The 19084-nt window shown below is 37.0% G+C and overlaps 1 protein-coding gene and 1 long non-coding RNA gene across 3 annotated transcripts; both read left to right on the top strand.

Moving 5' to 3' along the window:
- Positions 1-6835: 6835 nt before the first annotated feature.
- On the top strand, positions 6836-9271 carry LOC113316282. Its single transcript, XR_003342990.1, has 2 exons — positions 6836-7131; positions 8827-9271. It is a non-coding gene; the product is annotated as an uncharacterized LOC113316282 (long non-coding RNA).
- Positions 9272-12401: 3130 nt separating this feature from the next.
- LOC113316279 lies at positions 12402-15701 on the top strand. Of its 2 annotated transcripts, none has more exons than XM_026564493.1 (6): positions 12402-12683; positions 12964-13034; positions 13189-13406; positions 13617-13748; positions 14709-14775; positions 14913-15701. In XM_026564493.1, the coding sequence occupies exons 1-6, from the start codon at positions 12664-12666 to the stop codon at positions 15470-15472; spliced, it is 1068 nt and encodes a 355-aa protein (XP_026420278.1). In that variant the 5' UTR covers positions 12402-12663; the 3' UTR covers positions 15473-15701. The 2 variants fall into 2 exon arrangements, with proteins under 2 accessions (XP_026420278.1, XP_026420277.1); XM_026564492.1 differs by having other exon boundaries at positions 14865-15701.
- Positions 15702-19084: the final 3383 nt, after the last annotated feature.

Below are 19084 nucleotides of genomic sequence, written 5' to 3'. Positions count from 1 at the left end.
ATCTAACCTTTGTATGAAAGTGTATCGCCAAAGTGTTTGAGTATTTTTCATTGATGATTTACCATTTTGATTTGTTAGTGAAGCATTATAAACAAATTTAGGGGGAAGAAAGTGGGTATAAAAGAAACTCGGAAATCTGGAGTCATAATGTAACGTCCATATTTGGGGTGATTAACCCTCAAGTTCTACATCATGATTTCAATAGTGGGAGGACATTCCATATAACGTCCATACTGGGGGTTACTTCTCACTAACCTAACCATACATCAACCTTTGAAGCGCGCCACAAAGGTTTTGACTTTGCTTTGTGTGCTTGGAATTCGGTTACATGACGTGGTATTTTAGTTTCTCAAGTTTTACTATGTTTCAAAGGCTGACTTAACTAGCACATGGTACTAACTCATTGGAGTAGCATTCTAACAAGTGTTATCTCTAGATTGAGATTCATTCTAACAAGTTCTGTCGCTGCCTAATTGATAGTTTGTAGAACCTTTTGATGGGTTAAACTTTTAATACTCTATGTAAACCAACGTCTAAAGTTATCTCGATCATTTCTGCTAACACACACACACCTATGCACGAGCATTATGAACTAAACCATTGGACTGATACATTTAGGGGAATACATCTATGAAGATCATCAAGGTAAAGGAGCAAAGTTCCTTCATTTTTTCTCTATCACTGTATTACATTCCACCTTAATATTAATAATTTACTGTTACCACTTCAACACTGTTAAAACAGCCGCATTACACTACACCACTTTGTCTCCTACAAAAAGGCAAGACAAAGGACGGATGAAGTTCAAAAAATGACGTTATGAACATCAATGATCGATCCATGGGGAGGCCTACACCACTGTACTTTAGTTAATTGATATCCGGATATAGATGGGAATGGAATGAAAACATGGGCATGGAGATGAAAACTTTTTAAGTTTCTCGGATAATTTTTCTAAAAGGACCCAGGATGATAATTGTATTTTTTTCATGTTATGTTTGTGTGTATATTTGATTTGAGTTAGGGAATAAAATATCCCTGACTCATGGGACCAAGTCATTGACTCACATATTTTTAATTCATATGAGTTAGATCCAGATGAATCGGGTGGTATCAGTCAGATTCATACTGTAACACCCCAAATTTCAAGCTCGGATTCCAACCCAAATCCAAACCCAAAAATTGAAAATGATACATTTAATATCAGGCCCTGACTTCCACACTTGACCCAAGTCCAAACGACCAATTCTTTATCTAATCTTTATTTATGTTCAATTCAGAAATTCTGTTGCAGCGGATACATCAAAATTCTTATAGGAAAATCTAACCGTTAACTTGACGTGATTTTTAATTTACATGAACCCTAAAGAACTATAATTTATCATAAAAATTAATCTCACCGTTAAAAGTTCCAGATTTAATCCAAAGAGTTACGTTTTTAAGAAAGAGTCATAAAAAAGAAACAGACACCAGGTAACTCAAGGAATTTTACGGGGTTCAATACGAATCTATAAATTATTATGATTATACATTATGAATCCTAACTTATTATTTTTCTAACCATAAAATTTATATAATTTTTAGTTTATCTTAAAGACCTTTTGACCACGGTCAAACAAGTAGTTGACCATTATCGCAAAACGTAAAATAGTGATGGTTCATTTTACAAAAATCATATCAATTCACTCACAACTCCAAATTAGCTTTGGATGTTGAAAAGATAAAATAACCATATTCAATTTTAAAGAAGATACAAAAGACTAAAACATGACATAGAAAATTTTAAAAATAGACAAACTTCAGTAAAATTGAATCTGACAGAAAACGTCTGAGTTTTGTACAGTGAAAAATAATTGATTTAAAAATACTTGTAGAACTCAGAAAATTCTAAAATTTTTATATATACATATTTAAAGATTTTTACATGCAACACAAAAAAAATCGAAACAAAAACGTATTATATACTAATTATGATAGACAGTCAAACTGACATGATTCAGAAATTTTCATTATTCAATCAAATAGAGTAGTCTAAACAAAGCATTGTTTTCATTAGTTATACATTAACCCAATAATCTCTAAAGTTTTAATAAACAATAAATAACTAATTAAATCATCTAAAAGAGTTGCTGATATTTTATTACAATCCCCAATCATAAATCCTATACAAACTACTAATAATAGCACCAAATACCGATCTCTACGCTTTTCCGCCATTAGCTCATTGTGGTGCTATAAAATATGGAATTTTTGTCATTAAACGACGTGGGTTGTGACACCCAGTAGGAAAAGAAGCAACAAAACATTTTATCAAACATTTTTAATTCTTTTTAAAGCAACTAACATGTTTAGTAGCATCACAAACACATGGAAACACCACATCCATAAGAATAATCAAATCAATCAAATCCGCTCGCCCCAGGGAGCCCCACGTGGGTTTAGGGAAACAAATCCGTTCCCAAGGATATCTCGTATCCCATCGAAAATATTTTTTTAAGAAGCAATCTATGGACCGCAGCCCCACATTCATAATCATGCTCACAACATCGATTATCATCCATATATTCATAAAAAAGAAAAAAAAACTTGCAAACATAAATTAAATTTAAAGGACTTAAATAGAAAAAGGTTTTTGATTGTGTTGCGCCTACCTCAATCGCTAGCAAATAATCCTAAGGAAGAATAAGAACATACGAACTAGCAACTCCCCTTGCAAGAATCGAAAGCCAAATTCTTAAGTCGTTTGTTCTCTTTGGATACTAAGTTTCTGTTTCTTTCCCCTTTTTTTTTCTTTGTGCGGCTACCTCTTTTATCTTTTTTTTTTCTCACATAAGTGTGAATATATACTAGATGGAAACCTAATCATGACACAAAAATACCAAAACACCCTTGAAAATTTGGGACGGGCTTTACAACTCTATCCCCCTTAAACGAAATTTCGTCACGAAATTTAGAGGTTACCTTATAAAAGCTCAGGATATTTGCTCCGCATTTCGGGCTCTAACTCCCACGTCGCTTCCTCAACCTGGCGGCATTGCCACTGCACCTTAACCATAGAAATGGTTTTAGTGCGAAGCACATGCTCCTTAAAATCTAAAATTTGAATCGGTCTCTCCACATACGTAGCATCCTCTTGGATCTCCAAATCTTCCCAGGCAATAATATGTGAAGGGTCAATAACATAAGATGGATCTCTCTCGTACTTCCGCAACATTGACACATGAAAAGTGTCATGAACGTTCCCAATTCGCTGAGGTAACTCCAACTGATAAGCAGCTGCACCAACACGTCGAATAATTTGAAAAGGCCAAATGTAACGTGGTGATAACTTTCTTTTCTTTCCAAAACGCTTAATACCTCTCTTCAGGCTCACTTTGAGCAACACGAAGTCACCCTCAGCAAACTCTAAAGGTCGACGTCTCTTGTCTGCATAACTCTTCTGACGACTCTGAGATGTCATTAACCTCTGTCGGATTAGCTGAACCTTCTTAGTCGTCTCTCGTACCAAATCAGGTCCAAAAATGCTACGTTCGCCGACCTCGGTCCAACACACTGGTGATCTACAAGGTCGTCCATACAATGTTTCAAAAGGTGCCATACCGATGCTAGACTGATGGCTATTGTTATAAGCAAACTCTAATAAATCCAAGGCACAAGCTCTTAACATATCCTATACAATCTGAATAACCCGTTCAGACTGCCCGTCGGTCTGGGGATGAAAGGCAGTACTAAGTGAAACACGTGTACCTAACGTCTTTTGTAAACTCTGTCAGAACTGAGAAGTAAAACGAGGATCCCTGTCATATACAATTGACACCGGTGTACCGTGCAACCTTACTATCTCGTGGATATATATCTGACCTAACGTGGCTAACGTATCAGTCTTCTTGATTGCTAAGAAGTGCGCTGACTTGGTAAGTCTATCAACAATAACTCATATAGCATCCTTACCATGTGCAGTCCTAGGTAATCCCATGATAAAATCCATAATGACGTGTTCCCGGATTGTCTATCAACAATAACCCATATAGTATCCTTACCATCTCGACACACACAAGGTAACATCTTTCTTCATCCCTTTCCACCAATATTGCCTTTTCATATCATGGTACATCTTTGATCCTCCCGGATGAACGCTAAATTTAGAATTGTGAGACTGTTCTAGTACCTCCATCCTCAATTTCACTCGCACAAAAAGTTTCCCCATAAAACGAAGTACACCATCAGTTTGAGTCCAAACTTCTGGTGTTTGTCCTTTCTCTAATTGAGCACGAATCGAAATCATCTCCCTATCAGTCTGTTGAGCTTCTACAATCCGTTGTTGTAACTCTGGAACAACTATAGTATTGTAAATCATCTCTTCAGGGCCCAAGTCACATTCCTCCATAAGTATGCACAAATCCCAAGTATGAAGAGTCATACTTGCTACACTGGCCCTCGATTTTCGGCTAAGAACATCTGCTACTACATTTGCCTTTCCTGGGTGGTAATGGAAAGTGTACGTGTAATCCTTAAGAAATTCCACCCAACGCCTCTGTCTCAGTTTCAAATCTCGTTGGGTAAAAATATACTGCAAGCTCTTATGGTCACAAAATATGTCTATCTTCTCACCATACAGATAATGTCTCCACAACTTCAGAGCGAACACAATAGCTGCTAACTCGAGGTCATGAGTTGTGTAATTCAACTCATGTGTCTTTAATTATTTTGAGGTATAAGCTACCACTTTTCCTTTTAACATAAGAACACATCCTAAACCCTTCAACGATGCATCAGAAAATATCACATAACCAATTCCGCTTACTGGTGTTGTCAAAACTGGTGCAGTAGTTAATTTCTCCTTGAGCATGGAGAAATCCTTTTCACAATCATTATTCCACTCGAACTTGGAATCCTTTAGAGTCAACTTCGTCAGTGGTGAAGCAAGACTTGAGAAGTCTTGAATGAATCGTCTATAGTAACCCTCTAAGCCTAGAAATCTACGAATCTCAAACACGTTCTTTGGCCTTTCCCATTTGGTAACCGCTTCAACCTTAGCTGGGTCCACTTTGATTCCTTCTCTACATACCACGTATTCCAAAAACTGAACTCCAGAAAGCCAAAAGTCGCATTTACTCAACTTAGCGTACAACTGATGAAATCACAACAACTGCAATGCTAATCTCAAGTGTTCCTCGTGCTCTTCTCGTGACCGTGAATAGAAAAGAATGTCATCTACAAATACCACTACAAATTTATCTAAGTACGGCCAAAAAATTCGATGCATAAGATCCATGAATGCCGCTGGAGCATTCGTAAGTCCAAATGGCATTACCAAAAACTCGAAATGTCCAAATCGAGTTCGGAAAGCGGTTTTTGGAATATCTTCTTCCTTGATTCGGAGTTGATGATAAGCTAATCACATATCAATTTTTGAGAAAAATTGAGAATCCTTCAACTGGTCAAAAAAATCCTCGATCCTAGGTAAGGGATATTTATTTTTCACTGTAACTTTGTTGAGTTTTCTATAATCGATGCACAATCTTAGCGAGTTATCCTTCTTCTTCACAAAAAGGACTGGTGCACCCCAAGGTGACGTACTACCTCGAATAAAACCCTTAGCCTCCAACTCGAGTAGTTTTTTATCTAGTTCTTTCAACTCCATAAGTGTCATTCGATAAGGAGCCATCGAAATTGGCGAAGTACCAGGTTTGAACTTCAATGGTGAAGTCCATTTCTCTTATTAGGGGTAAACCTGGTAATTCCTCAGGGAAAACATCTTCAAACTCCTCTACCACTGGAATACCCATAGTAGAGACAGAATCTTGTTGCTCGTCTCCTATCATCTCTAAGTGATAAAGAAAACCTTTAAAATGAGTCTGTCGGAAATGTCTTCCCGATGAGATAAGGGGAGACGCAAAACTACGAGTTCCGCTAAAGTGGACAACTGACCCTTCACCCGAGTGAAGAGTCACACGTTTTTGAAAACAATCAAAAACAGCATGATGAGCAGATAACCAATCCATACCTAGGATTACATCATAACCAGACATATTCATCACAAAAAGGTCAATCAAAAACTCATGCTTAGCTATAAGAACTACACACATTCGTTCCACGCGGTCAACACGTGCTATACCCCCTACTGCACTAGCTATGTGATAGGTGCCAAATATTGCATTATTTCTGTATCATTTTATTGGCACTTATCCCATTTTGCATACCATTAATTAGCCTTTTGTAATGAATTCTGTATTTTACTATCCTCAAGAATAAATATTTTATATTAATTAATTTTGCATTTTTAGGTACAAAATAAAGACTAGATGAGTTGCGGAGCGAAAAGAGCAAAGACACGGGAGAAAGCCGACGAAAACTCTAGCGGAAAGAAGTGAAGAATGTGGTATGGAAGACTCAAGGATAAAAATGGACTTAACAAGGAAAAATTTGTTCTTAAAGAAGAAGTGGGCTCAAGATTGTCTAAGCCCAAACCCATTTCCTAAACCCAAACCCATTTCCTAAAGCCTAAAATCCAAGCCCAAACCCGCTTCTCTCCTTATCCGTCAGATTGGATCCATTCCATCATCCAACGGTCGCTTCATCTGAGTTCATCGATCTTTGATGTTCCTTTCTAACATCATAATACCTAACTCCATCTTGAATTGTCAAGTTTTGATATATCTCACATCGCCCCACGCTCATTTCCATCGTACCGTTGGATCCATCCATCATCTTTTCATCCAACATCTCCTCTTCGCTGATCATCAAAACTTGATATTCCGTAACACCTAAGCACCTAACCCTATTTCACCCAAACAAACAAACCCTAGACAAAATTCTATCGGGTTCTTCTTCTCTTCTTCCCCCTTCCCTCTCTGCAACACCCTATCCGCCTCTTCCAACTCACTGACGCCTCTCCAACCACCACCAGAGCCATCTAATCACATCAACCCTAAGACCATCATCACCTCTGTGTAAGATGTCTCTCAAACTACCTTTTCAATTTCACACGTCGCCCAAACCCTAACAGTTTGTGTGTGAAATTGGAGAGAGTAGTTAGAAGCCATCAATAGAAGCAATTGGAGGCAGCAAAAGACGCAGGAGAAGAAATTGAAGTATGGGTCGACGCACTTGAGTGATTTCAGAGATTAGGTAAGATTTAATTTGATTTTTTTATGAAACCCTAATTCTATGATTTTGGGGATTTTGGGGTTAAAAGATTGCATGTATAAATTGATTTGTTGGGTGTTGAATTTGGCATGCCTGGATTAGCTATAGTATCAGTAGGGTAGTTTTAGGTTTTATCTTGTTTGAACTTTAATTCCATTACATGTCCTGTTTAGGGTTTTGTTTGAACTTCAATTTAATTTCATGTTCTTATTTCTATGTTCTAGTGTAATTGTCCTGTTTCAATTTCCATTCATAGTTAATTTCAATTATTGTTATGTTCAAATTTCAATTTCAATTACTGTCAGTAGTGTAGTTTTAGGTTTTTGAATTACAATTCAGTTCAATTTCTGTTAATATTTAGTCTAGTTTCAATTACTGTTTTAGTTTTAAGTCTTCTTGCTTCCAATTTCAACTCCATAATCTTAACAGCTCATGTTTGTTCATCTCTTTATGTCACCATGTTATTGATAGAACATCATTGTTTGACACACATGGTAGTTTGTATCTCTAGCATGTTTTAGACATCAACACTGAGGTTGATATGAAACCTCAACACTCTCTGTCACTGACTTCCTAAAATGATGTTGTATCTTATATGATTTTCATGACTAAGGTATCTAGAAGCTACTAGGCTTTAAAATTATCTTTGAGTTGTACTTTAATTAGCCAACTACTGATTAGGATTAGAGAACTCTAGGTGTTATTCTAGATTGCTGAATTTTATGAGCCCTGGAATAAATACAAGCTGGAACTTGTATCCCTGTCCAAAACCAAGGGGATAAGAGCAATAGAAGGTTAGGAAGCTTAGTAAGAAGCAAGAGGAAGATTCAAGACCTTAGTATTCCACCCAATTCTCTGTCAGTTAGGATTTATTGTCACTTAGTTTAGGAATCATTTAGGAAAACTTAGGAAAACAACATCTTGCACCCTCCTTGTCCCTGTGGACTTCCCCTACTTGCACACTTGCTTCAACATGACCCTGTACACTTGTAGGTATTACATAGTATAGTTTAGGAATCTTTTCCTAGCTACCAAGTTTTTGGCGCCCCTGCCGGGGACTCGGTAGCGGCGCATTTGCTGTTTCTTCCTTGCTTCTCACTGTACATAACTGTTAACTACTGATCCCTGTATTTACTTGCTGCCAACATCTTGCATATCAACCTGTTGTTCACTGTTGCTGTTTCATCTAGCCATCTTGCATTTTGCTGCTGTTTAGCTTCTTTGCATCTTGCACTACTGTTTAGCATTTTCTTAAGCTCATAGTTGTTACTGTTGCATTAGTACATTCTCAACTTGCATTCTCTACTATCATCTTGCACTGTCATCTCATCTTAGTTTTCATCTTAGCTTGCACTGTCATGTCATCTGTCACCTTGCATCACTGTGATCCATCTCACTGCTATTGATACATCCTACAGCTGCATCTTCTCATTGTTTTTCACTATCACCTGTAGCTGCATTTTTGTCCTGTAACTCAGTTCATATCATCACTACATTTGCATCATACTTGTCATCTTTATTGTACCTTAGTTGTTTATCTTAGCTCTGTTTATCTTAGCTTTGCATACCTTATTTTTGTATCATCATTACTGCATCATTACATTCTTGCATACGGTAGCTGTTTATCTTAGCTTTGCATCTTGTATTCTTGCATTTCTTTGATGTTGGGTCTGCCAGGTACCTTGCTGCTGGGCTGGTGCTGCTGTTGGAGGTGATCCTGGTGCTGCTTCACTGGGATGTTCACAAGCCAAAGAGGAGAGCCAATTACCCTGCTGGGCTGTGAGCTGTGGGAGTTGAAGAAGGAAAAGCCCAACTGGGCTGGTGCTGCTGTTGGAGGTGAACAATTGCACTAAAGCCCAACTGGGCTGGTGCAACAAAAAGGGACCAAAGCCCAATTGGGCTTCCCTCCAAAACAGTAAGCCTAAACCAAAATTCTGTCTTTTGGGCTTGTATTTTTGAATTATGGGCTTGTAATATTGTTTATTGGGTTTGTATCTTTTGGACTTTTGGGCTTGTAACCTTAAATTTGGACTGTGGGCTTGTGTTAAAAGACAATTTCTGTTTGGGCTTGTAATTAAGTTGTTTGTGGGTTTATTTAAATTGAATGAGCTTGTAGTTTTAACTTCTGGGCTTCATTTTCAAAATCAAACAGTGGGTTTATAAAAAATTCAAAATTTAAAAAAAAAAAAAAACAATTTTGAGCCTCACAAACAGTGGGCTTGACTCGAGTTTTAAAAATCAAAAATTCAAACTTTTTGAAACCCACTTCCAAAGCCAACAATGGGCCAACCAAAATCAAAGTTTCAAAGCAATTTCCAAGCCCAACAGTGGGCCTAAAAGTACAAAGTTTAACTAACTTGTGGGCTCTTCACAATTACACACAACTTTTGGGTTTCTTTTCTAAAACCAATAGTGGGCTGCACAATCCAAACCCAACAGCTGGGCCTTGTCACAAAACTCTTCTTCCACTAATGTGGGCTTGCTCCCAATTTTAAAAACCAAATTTTTCTCCCAATTAAAACCAAATTTACTCCCAATAACCAAAATTTTGCTCCCATTTTAAAACCAAATTTCTTTTCAAAACCCAACAAATCCAATTGTTTTTCAAAACCCTCTTTAAACCAAATTGGGCTTCGTCCCTTCCCTTTAAAAACCAAACTTTTGGCTTATTCTTTTTCTTTAAATTATGGGCTTGCTTTGTTTATATAACTTGTTTGATGGGCATCATTGATTTTATTGCCATCCATTTAAAAGCATCACCTCGGCCCTAAATTTAAAGATGTATGGATTTTGGTCTGCAAATGGGAATGAAAACAAATCAATTAGAGAACTTGCTTACGGGCAAGATTCACACTATGAACCTCTCACAGACCATGATGTCAATAGTTATAGGGATGAATATTATGGACCTTTTCAAGGTCATGAGCCTCAATTTGCAAACCCTAATGACTATTCACACATGTATCAACCTAGACAACCTGAAATTTATGCATGTACCTTATGTGGTGGTTTAGATCACCCTGATGAATATTGTGATATTTTGCATGATTTTAGGCAATCTATAGGATACCATGAAAATCCAAATTATGAAATGCCCACATATTATGAGACTGGTAGTCATTGGGACCATAATCAATCCTTTGAGGGTTGCGATCAATCTTTTATAAACCCTAATGACCATGCACATATGTACCAATCACCACAACTTGAACATGAAGAATTTTGTACTCCAATGAATTACGAATCTATCATAGAAGATCTTAGAATCAGTGAGAAAAATGTTGCTAGATCTGTGTCACGAACTCATGCATATTTAGATCAGATTTTGCTCCATTTACAAAAAGAGAAAATTCATGATAAGATGTTTGTCCCTAATGAAGTGTCTAGTCCCATTCATGATAGTGATGTTGAATATTAACCTAATTTAGAGGAACATGAATTGACTAAGGACACCTCAACTGCTGATAAGGACCAATATGCATGTTACCATGATGATGATTATAATGATTCTGATGATGATGTTATGATAGAAGAACATGTTAATTCTGAAAATATTGTGGAACCTTTTGGTTCAATAACATATGGCTTCTCAGCCTCGACCTTCATGAATGTTGTTTCTTCTAATTCTAATATTCATTATCATTCAAATGATTCTGATTTTGATATGGGGTTTGTACAATTGTTCTGTGAAGATACGCATGACTTAGGGAAAATTGAATCTTCTGTAGACACTAATGTTCCCATGATTGAAAATGAATTTGTTGTGTCTGATTCCTTGCCTAAGTCACAATATGTTGTTTCTTCTGATGATGATTTGAGTACTTCGGACAATCATGATACCGATTTAGGTCTTGATGTTTTGTTCGATGAATGTGAGCATGATTTACCTGTTTCTGATTTAGGAAAAGTATGTGCTGGTACTATTGATCTTACATAAGTGTGAATATATACTAGATGGAAACCTGTTTCTTTGTGCGGGCTACCTCTTTTCTCTTCTTTTTTTCTCACATAAGTGTGAATATATACTAGATGGAAACCTAATCATGACACAAAAATACCAAAACACCCTTGAAAATTTGGGACGGGCTTTACACAGACGACTGAGATGAGTTAGGAAAAAATAGTGTAGATACATTTATAAAACCTGCAAATAATAACGGTGTAGCTACATTTATAAATAAGTTTAATTTTGATTTACCCGATAAATATTTTCTTTTACATGTCATCACAATCATAAGAGGGATTTGAATACCCTTTAAGTCGTATAAAGCTAGAAGTTAGGTGGGGAAAATAAATTTCACAATGACATTTAAACGCAGAAATTTTTTATGAAGCAAGATGCTCTTGCTTCCGATATCTAAGATTAACTCTTGCCTATGAAGCACCGACACGTACGTCAGTATTGGCGCGATATCCGCATCGGACACATGACATGCGTAGTAAATCAAAACTAGAGAGATATTAACTCCTTGAGATACTTTTACCTAGATTGAGTATGATTGTCTAGTTGATTCTCTAGAAACTATTTCGGAGTTAGTCCATACAAATTGCTAAGAGAAATATAGGGTGGTGTTGTTAGAACCCCGCTTTTTCAGTTTTAATCGCCTAAAGGTTAGGTCGGCAATTATATAATCGGTAGGAATATGATGTTCATTTGCTACCGATTATAGATGGTTGCCCCAATTTCATTTTTTTCCAGAATGGATAAAAATTTGAGTTTTATACTTAAACAATCGGTAGATATAACATGTTAATACCGATTATGGCAATAACCCATTCTTAAACAAACTAGTAATCAGTAGGTCAATAAGGTAACGTAACCTCCGATTATTAAGTTGCCCAAACATTTGTTTTTGCTAAAATATCAAGTTTTTCGAATTTGGGAACTAGAATAATCGGTGGTTTATAAAGTTATTCATGAACTTCCCCTATCTACCGATTGCTAACGGCCAGAAGATTGATAATATTAATAATCGGTAGGTAATAGCACTTTACTAACTACCGATTGTTTAAGGACATTTAGGTAATTTCTGCAAATTTGGACATCCCATAACTTTATCGATGAGTTGGGAATAAAATAGTCGTCCCTAATTCTTCCAGGATCGCCCCTAATGACGCCGGGAATATCCTATCCAAAATCAAAAAAAAAAAGTGTTCAGGAAAGTGTTCAAAAACTCCCGTGTTAATCGGGCTTTTATTTTCAGAAGAGGAAGTAAGCCCATTTCTGACACTTATTTATTTCACCACTTCCTTCATTCATCGCACCATTTCACGTTGTTGTTCCTTTCCTCCTCTCTTTCTCGTCTTCATAAACGGAGAAAGAAAATTGGGAAGGAAAACGGGAAGAATGTTTAAAAGCAAAGAGATATTGTAAAAAAATGTACAGAGTAGGATATTTGATTTCAAGAGTAAACTCGAAGACCTCATTGTTCTCATCATCATCATCATCATCGCGTTTCTCGTATCAATCTCGCCATTTCATCACTACATTTCGGCCTCCTGCTGTTTTCGTTGATGACTATGACACTAAGAAGGTAAATGAGGGGTTTTAGGTTATGTTTTTGTTCTTTTATTATGGTTTTGATCATTTTAGGGTTTGTTGATTTGCAAGTTATTTTAGTTAAGATTTGAAAATTGGGTTTAGGTTTTACTTTGTTTTTTTTTTTTTCCAATCTTTCTTTGCTGATGTTTTTGTAGATCTGGATGTTTCTATGTCCATAATATGAAATAAAAACCTCATAAGTTAGAATGCGATGTGTATTTTGATTAAATCTTTCTGACGCGGGCCTTCCATACGACTGTTGTTGGCTTAAGGCAATCAACTTGCGTGGGTAAAGGCGAGGATCCTTTCGATGGGAAGTTTCTTTCTGATCCTCAACGAGAAGGTGGGTTTGATTTCAGTTACGTAAATATATGTTGTATGTGATTGTGATGCTATGTACTCAAACAAAATCTTAGGGGAGAGCTGGATTTAGCCTTTAGTATATTATTTCTTTATCATGGATATTGTGGTTTCATAACATGCTATGGTTTTTATAGGCCTGAACCAGTTCAAAGCAATTTTCCTAGGAACTGGTGTTCTGGACAAGACTTTAAGTACTCCAAAGCGTATTCATGCTGGTCGGAAGCATAATGATCTGGATGATGTTGGGAAAGATACTCATCATCGAACATTTTTTGAGGTGCTTGGTAACTGGTCCTTTGGAGATTGCTTCAAATCACGAGCTATTTCATGGGCATTGGAGCTTCTCACACAGGTTTGCTCGGTGGAACTTGTAGAGTTTTAATACTTCAACGTTTTCTGTTTCATTATGCTTGTTTTGATGGAATAGGCTTTCTTGTATGCTTTTCTAGTTTCGTTGCTCAGTGACTGAACACATGCTATGCTGGGAATTTTGTTTGGTTCTCTTGTAATCTTTATGGAAGATTGAGAATTTGGTACTTAGCTAATGATATTTAATGATCAGGTGTGTAAACTACCCGCTGACCGTATATGTGCCATGTATTTTGGTGGTGACGAGAAATTGAGCCTGGAAGGTAATGATGAAGCAAGGGATATAGGGCTGGAATTTTTGCCAGTCTTGCCTTTTGGGCGCAAGGTATGTTTCAAGTAGATGTAACATGTCTTCAGTGTAGACAAAATGCTCATGGTTCACATGATTTCTGCCAAAAAAAGGAATGCAAAAGACCAGTGTCACACTTCACTGCAGTTACATTGACTGTTTCATGTTAATATATCATGATGCCAGTGCAAATTTGGGACCCCGAAGTGAGATTGTAACACCTTTTAAAGTTCTGATGTGTTAAGTTAGCTGTTCAGACTTTCTTAAGTCATTGACGAACCAACATAAGCTTTAGCCGTTCAAACTTTCTTGATTTTTTACATCATGGTTCTAGATACTGGATATTCCATTTGCAGAATACATTGTTATTCTATGTAAATTGAAAAATGCTAGTTCATATGTTATTCTTGTTGTTGATTATGTTAACCAACTTTGTTGTTGGCACTTGTTCATAGGATTATTAGGATGTTGTTACTTTTACATCCTAACAACGTTAATTTAATAATTAGGCTTTCAGAGATAAGTTACGATGGAAGACAAAAATGAGACTCATCTAGAACCGTCTCTTTCCTTTTAGTAATATCGTCACATAGTATTCTCTGTGCCGATGATAGACAACGAAGTTTTCTGTATTACCAATGGTTAAACCTTGATCAATATGTTGAAGTGCTATCTTGAGTTTATGTATATCTTTGTAACCACTTCCTGAGGTGGTTTAACTAACTTTACTTCTGGTTTCACTTCTGTTACAATAAACGTGTGGACCATCTGTTGTATAATAAGGACAATAAGAAGAATCTTATGGGTCGCTGTCTTTCCCTTGGACATAAATTAATATTCCGATCACTGTCTTTTTTATCTGTCTTGAGTTTGTTGACAAAGGAAATCCTATTCGAAACATGTTCAGTATTGTGTATTGTTATATTGCTTATTCATCCATGTTTATTGCTTAATTCATATCATGCATTGCACTAATTCGTATTATCTGTGATACAGGAACCACTTGTTGCATTGACGGCTGTTCTCAGAGCTCCAATTGGTCGTCTTATGGGTCATACTAGAGGTATGTTGTATCCGTCTTGTTTTAATTGTTTCTGCAGCTTACTTCAGCTGTGAGGTTTCTTTGTCCTAATCTTGTTGTTGCATATGAAGTATATGTATCTACTATCGGGGAGTCTAATCCTTTCAGTTCACAGCCAGTCCGGTTATATGCAAGCGTGCCTCAGAAGTATTTCAAGGTTTGGTGGAAGTATCCACCTAAAGGATTTTATAAAGGCAATACAGACGCAAGTTATAAGGACGGGACTGATCTCGCTTGGGTTGGAGGAATTATTCGTGATGATGAAGCAGAATATGTGCGTGCCTACAACAAAGAAATCCAAGCACCAACCAGCCCTCTGGCCGAGGTCAAAGGTGTGTCTGAACTTATTCTCTATGCTGAGGAGCATGGGTTTCTGCCTATTGTGATTGAGACTGACTGTAAAGCTGTAAAGGATAAAGCGATGAGTAAAACACTCCACATCGAATCCATTTATAGAGAAATGCAGCTGTTAGTCAGGAAGCATAACGTCACAGTATTTGCTGCATACGAAGAGGTCAATGACATTGCAAATCAACTGGCGCATTTAAGGTATAATGGAATGCATGAATACAAGGACATCAATGAGATACCCCTGAGTATTCAGCAGGATGTCAGAACCCGCCTTGCAGATGAAAAGAACAATAAACCTTACCACAGGCTGCGGAAGTCCAAGAAGTAGATAAGTAGTTGATGCTAATCCAAGAACAGAACCTACCTCGCTTGATACTTAAGATGCTTACAAACTTTTTTTTTTATCAGAACTGATAGTAGTTGATGCTTGGGATGATTACCACTTGATAGTGGTTGCTGTTAGCGAATTTTAACAATTTTGGTACCACTGATAGTTCTTCTATGATTGATTAGAAGGAAGAGAACCTATAATATTGAAGATATTTTACCGTTTCAAAGCTTTGTTTCCCAGGCTGCCTAGTTGTTGTTTTTTTTTATTTCTGAACTGGACCACATTGCTAAGTATATAAATTCCAAACCCGAAATTTGATACTGATTGCATCTAAAATACCACCAGGTTGAAACCAAATAGGCATCTCTAGATACTTTTACCTATCTCTGGTTTATTCAACAATATCTCCAGTGGATAGAATCACAATCATAAAAAATTTCAGGTATATAGCAACGTAACGCGAAAAACCTTATGCACCTGCACTAACGAAATCATGCACAAACAAAAATTACAGATTATCAAGAATCAAATTCACGGATTATGGAGTAATTATTCATTTTATCGCTGAACAATTATCGACACGAACGAAGACGTCAAAGACGCGAACGAAGATTACAAGTACAAAGCGAGATGAAAAATCACCTAAGCTACGGAACAAAAGGAAACAATGCAACCACAATAATGTAGGAACAAAACCCTAAGAAAAATAGAAATCAATGAATCTGGCTTTTGGTGGAAGGCTATATACTACTAAAGATACGACTACAAACACTCCATAAAAGAAAAAGAGAGGCACCGAGACTACAAACACTCTTAAGAAAAGGGTGCTCCTGTATATACCCCTAAAAGCACTAATGGTACCCTTTTATCTGCAACCCTCTTAGCCTATCTTCCTACACCATCGAAAGTGTAAGCTACTATGTACCCCCAATAGAGGTGTAAAACGTGTCGGCCCGATACAACCCAGCCCACGAATTCACGTGCTTAGCGTGCTGTGATGGGCTGTGCCAGAGATTCAGACGTGCTATGTTGTGTTGTGCTTAATGACGTGATGTATTGTGTTGTGCCAGATACATAAACGGGCTATGCCGTGCTGTGTTGTGCTAGCACACTTATTTTACGTTTTCCAAAATAAATATTTTTGAGATATTTTAGTTAGTACATGTATTATTATATTAAATAATTTAGCATAACGAAAATAAAATGTCAGAAATTGGTTAAAACAATGATTCTTTAGTGAAATATGCATCGAATGTGATGTATTGTGTAGTATTTTACGCATGACGTGGCGTGCTTTCTTTGCGTGTCGTGCTGTGCTGCGTGCTAACACGTGCCACGTGTTGTGCTGTACCGATGTGCCTATTTGTATGGCACAACACAGACATTAAACAAACTTGTTGTGCTCGTGCTGAGCCGGTCACGTGCTACGCCGTGCTGTGTTTGAATTTTAACGTGTTGTGTTGTGTTGTGCCATAAACGTGCTGGCCCGTTCCAATTTACACCTCTACCCCGAATATATATCGGTGATGAGAAACATAATCATTGTCATAAAAAATAATGGTGTTTGTCTTTGTGATGAAAGAGACAAAGAGTGTACATGATTGAGCAGAGAGGCCCATCATGCGGTTCCCGTCGTCCAAATGGGTTTTTGACTTCGAAGGTCAGGAAAGATTGGGACCGCCCTGACATTCTTCGTGCTTTGACAAAAATAAAACGAACTTCTTACCAAGCTTTCCCTTATTCTTTTCTCTCTGCATCTCCAGGAACTTTTCTTGGAAACCCTAATTCAAAGTTTTTTTTTGCATCAAATCCAAGCTTCTGTCTCAATTTCAACCGAAATTCCACGTCTTGAAGTAGTTTGTATCTCAAAATTTTATCTGTTTTTTGTTCGAATAGGTTTTGGCTAAGATGTTTGTTTAATTTTATGGTTTTGATTATGTTTTTTGTCTGATTGATGTTGTTTTTAAATACGAATTATCTAAAAGAGAAAAGACATCATATTTTGTAAATTAATATTCGGATCATCTTAATGGATATGGTGAGGACTATTATAATCTTCATGTCTACAATTTGTAAATTTAATTATTATTTGTGATGGAATTGATATTCGTCCGCGTTTTTTAGGTGTAGGTTTAATTTCTGCAACTAAAGTAGCAAGAAGAAAGTAGGAAGAAGTTGAAGCATGTAGACAGAAAACAGAATGTACGAGAAGGTCACAAGCTTCCCTAAGTTAGGTCACAAGCTTCGCTAAGTTGATTTTGCGGCGCTTAACAGTGTTCTTGGGTACCTACAGAATTTTTGTGTGCATATGCTATTGGAAAATTGAAGTCTTTCTCAGATATTATCATGATAGGGTTCGATATCAAAGACAGGACAAGCGAATTGGAAAAAAGGGAAATAACAATCAGAGTTTTTTTGTGCAGATGTTATAGGAAAATTGAAGTATGTCTCAGATGTTACCATGATAGGGTTCGATAGCCAGGTCAGGTCTAGCGAATTAACGAACAGGGAAATAACAATCCAAGATGTAATACCGATAACCCAGATAAACAAACTAAACCCTTATAGATTTTGGTTCTTTTGTAATGCATGATTTATTTTCCTTATTCTAAGTTTTGATGTGTTTTTGTGATTTTATTTGTGGAGAAGAACGTATAAAATATTGACAATATTCAGAACCCGAGGGAAACATCCTTACGCACAGGTACACCATCCTTATAACAAATTTCATCGATTGCATTGCGTAGAAAGTCATGTCGAAACTTAGGTCCAACATCCTTAGCACAATGAAGCGCGTGATCTCCAAAAATATCCATATGAATGTTGCAACTTGATGCATAAACCATTCTCAACAAAAAATGGGATGCCCAGGTGGTAGCAAAGAACAACTCTGAACTTTCTCGGCCCGAGACATTGATTAATCCCACTAATACGTACAACTAATAAATAATCTTGTGCATGCTTAACTCTGGTACACTGCCACAGAATGGAATATCTTGCAGACATAGAAAATTGGTCGGGGACTTTCTTCTTAGTTGCATCAAAATAAGTAACTGCCAGAGAGTGCATGTAAAGGGGGGGAGGGGTAGTATCATCGACTCAATAAGAAGAAGGTAGTCCACATACCTGAATGAAGTTCTGAAGAGCCAACTAATAAGCAAAACCTTTGTTTGTTGAGGATAAGTTACCAAGGATCACCTTTTGCACTGAGGCCGTCTGACTCTGAGAAGGAAGATAACCGTAGGTGCGGGTTTCTGCCATGGTATAGATGCCCAAGCCACCATCCCTGATGAGAAAGGTATCCAATCTCTGATGTAAAGGACTAAAACATGAGCCATCACCAGTGACAAGAAGTCTCAAGTACTTGAGCAATCGATCATCGAAAATCTCAGTGGATTGTTAAAGGGATGCCGGATTGGTATCTCATAAAGCAAAATATAATCTAGAAACACCGGTGCAATTGTGAAGTTATAGCATCTCACTTTGAGGATCCTTGATTTTTTTGATGGAACACATAAGTTGAACAGTCTTGTTCACTCTGTTCAACATCATATCAGTAATAACATTCGAATCCAGACTCACAGGACCACCCAAAAGTTTAACACCATT

Source organism: Papaver somniferum, chromosome 10 (genome assembly GCF_003573695.1).
Source record: "Papaver somniferum cultivar HN1 chromosome 10, ASM357369v1, whole genome shotgun sequence".
Classification (NCBI taxonomy): Eukaryota; Viridiplantae; Streptophyta; class Magnoliopsida; order Ranunculales; family Papaveraceae; genus Papaver; species Papaver somniferum.
This window is presented reverse-complemented; position numbering and strand designations above follow the sequence as displayed.

Bases quoted from the DNA above. Each gene is read 5' to 3' on its own strand.
- LOC113316279 (XM_026564492.1), top strand. From the start codon at position 12,664: ATGACTATGACACTAAGAAG. The intron at 13,035-13,188 runs GTGGGTTTGATT...TGGTTTTTATAG, and splicing joins TTCTGATCCTCAACGAGAAG to GCCTGAACCAGTTCAAAGCA. The intron at 13,407-13,616 runs GTTTGCTCGGTG...TTTAATGATCAG, and splicing joins CATTGGAGCTTCTCACACAG to GTGTGTAAACTACCCGCTGA.